Source organism: Limulus polyphemus, unplaced genomic scaffold (genome assembly GCF_000517525.1).
Source record: "Limulus polyphemus unplaced genomic scaffold, Limulus_polyphemus-2.1.2 Scaffold248, whole genome shotgun sequence".
Taxonomy (NCBI): Eukaryota; Metazoa; Arthropoda; class Merostomata; order Xiphosura; family Limulidae; genus Limulus; species Limulus polyphemus.
This window is the reverse complement of record NW_013665858.1, coordinates 556,721-562,531: the sequence shown is the minus strand read 5'-3', so window position 1 is coordinate 562,531 and position 5,811 is coordinate 556,721. Positions and strand designations below refer to the sequence as shown.

Here is a 5,811-nt window from a genome sequence, read left to right as displayed (position 1 = left end):
GGTTTTGGTTGGAGATGGCACGGTCACGATTAGTACCATGTGTAGATGGCATGATGCCCTTCCTACTGTGGACCTGATGTACAGTTCCTAGTACTGCCAGGTTTTGGTTGAAGCACTCCGACATGTCACACACACACACACACACACATATATATATATATATATATATATATACACACTTATTACTGCAGTTTACCCCTCAGGCTGAGACATTCCTCCTCCCTACCATCCTCCAAATGTACATTCCCAATAGGTCAGGTGTTGGTTGGAGATGCTCCAATAAGTCCTAATATGGCTGGCTGGTATCCATTTTCCTACCACAGACTGGATGATAAATGCCCACTGCTACCAGGTTTTGGACTGGAGATGTACTCCAGATTTGTGGTCCCTCTTCCTACTGTCTGCTATATGTTGGTTCCTGACAGATCTGGTGTTGGTTGTGTTGGAAATGCATGCAAGTGGAGATGGATTTTGGTATATAAGCTCCTCTTTCATACCAATTCCCATTTCAAGGTGAAGAGGTAGGTGATCCTCTGCCTAGTGTTGGATGAGGTCAAACTACCACTACGGTCTGTCATGCCCTAGTCACTTAACACCCAGGAGTCTCATTCAACAGTCATACATATTCTGGGATTCCTTCACATCTTTCTGTCTTTTATGTTTGCAACAGTCATAAAAGAGTGAAAAGTATACATGGATGAAATGTGGTGCAGTCTCCTGCTGAGGTGTAATGTTTTCTCTTTTGGTTCCACACCTCCTGGTTTCTCTTTGGGTGCTTCCTAAAGGGGGATCTTTTTTTTTTTTCTATCGGCCCTCCACCAGTTCGGTGTGGGATTATATCTATTTAGTGAGCGGAGGTAAGATATTGTATCAGAAGCTAGCATTTTCCTACACTGAAAATGTATTTCCAATAAATATTTAAAGAGGTTATAATTTCATTGTATAGGTCACTGGTTAGGCCATGTTTTGAGTACTGTGTTCAGTCTTTGGCTCCTTACCTTATGAAGGACATTGAATTGTGGGAAAGGATTCAGAGGAAGGTTACTAGAATTCTGCTTGGGATGGAGAGGTTGTCATATGAGAAATTAAGTTCTCTGAAATTGTTTTCTCTTTAAAAAAGAAGAGTTAGAGGGGATCTGATTGAGGCGTTTAAGATTGTTAAGGGAATTAACAGTGTTGATGCATCATCTCTTTTTTTAATACTTAATGGTGATAATGGTAGGACTAGGGGACACAAACATAAATTTTGGAAGGGTAGGAGACATCTTCAGTTAATGCAGTTTTATTTTTCTAACAGGGTGATTGGCCTTTGGAACAGATTACCTTCGGATGTTGTAGAGGCAGTGAATTTAAGTGAGTTTAAAAGAAAGCTGATAACTACATGAATGATAAAGGCTGGGTTTGAAGTTTTATTTCTATTTATTTATTTAATAGTTTTAGTTTAGTTTAGAGAATGGGACAGTCTTTTTGTCCCTATGTTAAACAGGTAATGTGTGTGTGATAAAAACAGAAGATCTATACTTACAACATAAGAACTCAAGTTTTTCATACGGTCAATCACATTTCTCACAGTTTTCAGATGAGGCATGTAAAAAGAAATCTAAAAATAAAAATTATTAACATGTACATACATGTCTACATATATGTGTGTGTGTGTTTGTGTGTATATATATATATACACACAAGTTAGCATTTTCCTACAATGAAAATGTATTTCGATATATACTTACCTCTTCCCACAAAATGAATATTCTCAACTAGCACTACCCTCTATCCATACAAATTTTTAATGCATGCCACTAATCTTCCACTTTTACATATCCACATGCAAATGACTATGTAGCAGCTCTCCAACAATAAGAGTGTGACACCACTCCTATCATAACCAGCACCCTCTTCTCATCTCCACTGGTTAACCAAGCCGAGATTGGTCAGAAGACCCACACCATAATATCATCGAAAGTGGGGAGGTTTTAGGTTGTATCTATAGAAATATTGAATACAAGTCTAGCCCTAATTTAGCAGTGTAAGACTAGAGGGAAGGCAGCTAGTCATCACCACCCACCGCCAACTCTTGGGTTACTCTTTTACCAACGAATAGTGGGATTGGCCGTCACATTATAACGCCCCCACGGCTGAAAGGGCGAGCATGTTTGGTGGGACGGGGATTCGAACCCGCGACCCTCAGATTGCGAGTCGAACGCCCAAACCAAACTTACTTGGGTAGTTTTATATTCTTTTTTTTTAAATTTTGTATTAACTTATGGAATTGCAATGCTAAGTTTTGATAGAACAAAATCTGAATCTTGTTGTTTATTCGTGTTATGTTTCGATAAAATAAATCGATGATGTTAAAAATCAATTAATCTTGTTGAAGTTACATTTTGTTGAAATCCTTTATTTTTTCTAAGTCCTAGTGGCCGATTTAGGATTTTAATTATGTGATATATATTGAATTCATGATAGTTAAAAAACAAGAAAGATCAAAAACTAATAAAATTCCAATTCACCCTGAAATAGTAAGGTGTCTACTTTCCGAAAGATTTTTGTTAAATGTATGTCTCATAACTGTCCCATGTGGGACAGCAATAAATTTACGGATTTACAACGCTAAAATTCGAGGTTCGATTTCCTGTGGCGGACACAGCAAGCAGCCCAATGTGGCTTTGCTATAAAAACAATCAATTGAACAATAACTGGATACATATAGTTTGGAAGGTTCCAATGTATCATTTAAAATTATATTTTATTTAAGTTGTAAATTACACTAACACATTATAATGGCGCAAATAACAAATTATAATGTACCTTCACATTAAGCTCCCCAGTGGATCAGCAGTAAGTGTGAATGCTTATAACGCCAAAAAACCTGGTTTCGATATCCTTGTTGCTTAATCACAAACAAACAAATCTTAACATTGAAATTTTGAATTTGTATGAAAAATTAGAAAAGTTATCGAAAAATCGGTAGTTCTCTACACAAAATTTGTGTTCCATTGCTAACACTTGATGGCATTTGGGATGTATTATTTCGTTTGTTAATCTTCTGTCATCAAATCTTACATTTATATACAGATTACAGCTATATTTTATAAGTTCAGAATGGCACGACACAGAGGTGAATGATGTGGTAAGATATAAACTACTCTTAAACTAATATTTATTGGAAAAAGATGAATAACGGTTCATTGAATGAACTCAGTAACACATTATGTATTTGTTTGATAATTTACTATTCCACTTTGATTTGACTTATGCCATTTCATTTACTTGTTTGTTTGTTGAATTTCGCGCTTAGCTACTCGGGGGCAATCTGTGCTAGTTGTACCTAATTTAGAAGTGATAGGCTAGAGGGGAAGCAGTTAGTCAACACCACCCACCTCCTACTCTTGGGTAACTCTTTTTACCAACTAAAAGTGGGATTGTCCATCACATTATAACGCCTTCACGGCTGGAAGGGCGAATTAACATGTTCAATGACGGGATTTGAACCCGCAGATTGCGAGTCGAGCGTATTAAACATCAGGCTATGCTAAGCCCATTCCATCTGTTATATAAATACCTTTTATTGCAGTTATTGCGTTGATAAATGAATTAATTTATTTATAATAATAAATTATTTAAATTATTGGTGTCATAAATGAACTACATTTGTGTTGTTGTGCCAGTTTTTTTTTTAATTCCAAAAATTCTTCTTTAAACTGGATATCTCAAAATCTTCAAAATTCGTTATTATTTCTTCAGTATATATTTTGATTATCTAATTAATGTAATCAGTATTGAATGAAACCGATGAAGAAGAACTTTTGTAGAAGAACTTGTTTAAACAACTCTATTCAATTATACAAAAACTAAGTATTATTATAATAGATTCTAATAAATGGCTTACAAAAATAATGTAAATATTGTTTAATGTATTTATTCATGGATCTAAATATTTTAATATTTATACAATGTTTTGGTTTTTAGTTATATAACTCAAAATTATACCTATTCAATATACGAAAATATATAAATTAATTTTGCCTTTATTTATACGTCCCCTGACGGGAAAATCACACTATCTAGTGTGCACTAGGTGGTAGTGAATATTCATTGTTGGTGAGGAAGCATAGGATGTTAGAATCTTTAGCATACTGACAGTTGCATAAGAAAATTTGTAACAAAACATGGTAATAATATTGGACTTAGCCTAAATCAATGTTAAGCATGAATTTATTTGATTAATTTTTTTATCATGTCAAGTTGGAACCCGTTATCGTCAAGAAGACGCACGAGTGGTGGTGGAAGGGCACCTTTGAAACTTCCTTCATTTGATGGGGATGAAGCAGAATTGAATAGTTATATCAATAAACTTGTCAATCTGGAAGATTGCGTTAAGAAGTTATCAAAAGATGCAAAAAAGTTTAGTGATTTAACACTGAGTGTCAATAGATGTGAGAAAAAGATGACAGCAGATTTGTCAAACTCCAGTTTATGCCAACAAGATGAAGAACTTCGAAAATTAGTGGAGGAGTGGCATTCATTTAATTGTGGAGCAGATGAAGCATCTCAAGAATTAGTAATGTTGGTTCACAAAACCGTAGTTGAACCAGTTAAAAGGTTTTCTGGTGTGTTTTCAGAAGTACGAGTGGCTACTCGCAAAAGAGACCAAACTCTTCGAATCTGTATGAAGAATAAAGAAAAAGTTCAATCTTTGCAAGAGAAAGAGTTTAAAACTGCTCAATATGTAGTGAAGTTGGAACATTCTAAAATAGATTTAGAAAACATGTTTCTAGATTACAAAAGACAAGTTGCATCTTTGAAAGAGGAAATACCACAGGTATATGATGGAAGAATTGACTTTTTCCAGCCATGTCTAGAAGCACTGATAAAATCAGAAATCAGTTTTTGGGGTGATGAGACAAGATTATTCAACAGCCTTATGGACACTTGCAAGCAACAGAGAGAAAGAAAGTTAAATTCAGAAGAACAACAGCAGAAAAGATTTGCTTCTCTTCAGGCCCTGTCAATTGTTGGAACTGAGTAATAATGACTTTTCCTGTTTTGTTATTTTTCTTCCCTAAGTGTATATAGTTGATTAAGAGTTCAGATTGAATGTTGCATTGATTTCTTGGTATGTGTATCCTTCCTTAAAAAAGTCAGCTTTTTTTACTGTTGGTAAAAAATATTTTGTCTGATGGGTTGATGTCATTTACTGTGGCAGTTTAAGATTCTTACCATCAATTTCTGTGAAATTGGTAAGTATTATTTAAATAGAGTATATTAATACAACTATAATCTGAACATAAAAAATAAAGGCATTTCATTGTTGTTTCTTTGTGTTTTTTCTCATTTGATAATGGGTGTACAGTATAGTTTCTCAGTGGTTATCATGAGTAGTAGTAGTAGTTTTGTTACATATTCTCTACAGAAATCCAATAACCAGAATAATTATGAAAGGTAAATAGTTTATCAATCAGTAATTTATGTGATACTGCATCACAGTATGATTAATAATCATTTTGAAAAACTCTTTGTTTTTACTAGCTCAATACCAAGAAACATTATAGGGCTAGTAAAGAAAGATTTGTTAAAAATGATTATTAATCTTATTCTTATGTAATATTTCACAAACTACTGACTTATAGGTTGTCATTTACCAGCATAGGTTTTGTATACCATATAGGTGATTTATCCCTGAGGAAAGTACTTTCCATAAGCTTTTACTTTTAGGTTATGATGTTTATTTTTTCATTCCACGTTTTCTTCATATATGATACTTATCATTCCTGTGTAATGTGTAGAGTGATCCATGAAGTGTGTTTCCAT

General features: G+C 34.2%; 1 protein-coding gene across 1 annotated transcript; it reads left to right on the top strand.

Annotated features, from left to right (window-relative positions):
• Positions 1-4,070: 4,070 nt before the first annotated feature.
• On the top strand, positions 4,071-5,313 carry LOC106478770 (bridging integrator 3-like). Its single transcript, XM_013939334.2, has one exon. It carries the CDS (start codon positions 4,238-4,240, stop codon positions 5,027-5,029), a length of 792 nt encoding a protein of 263 aa, XP_013794788.1. The 5' UTR covers positions 4,071-4,237; the 3' UTR covers positions 5,030-5,313.
• Positions 5,314-5,811: the final 498 nt, after the last annotated feature.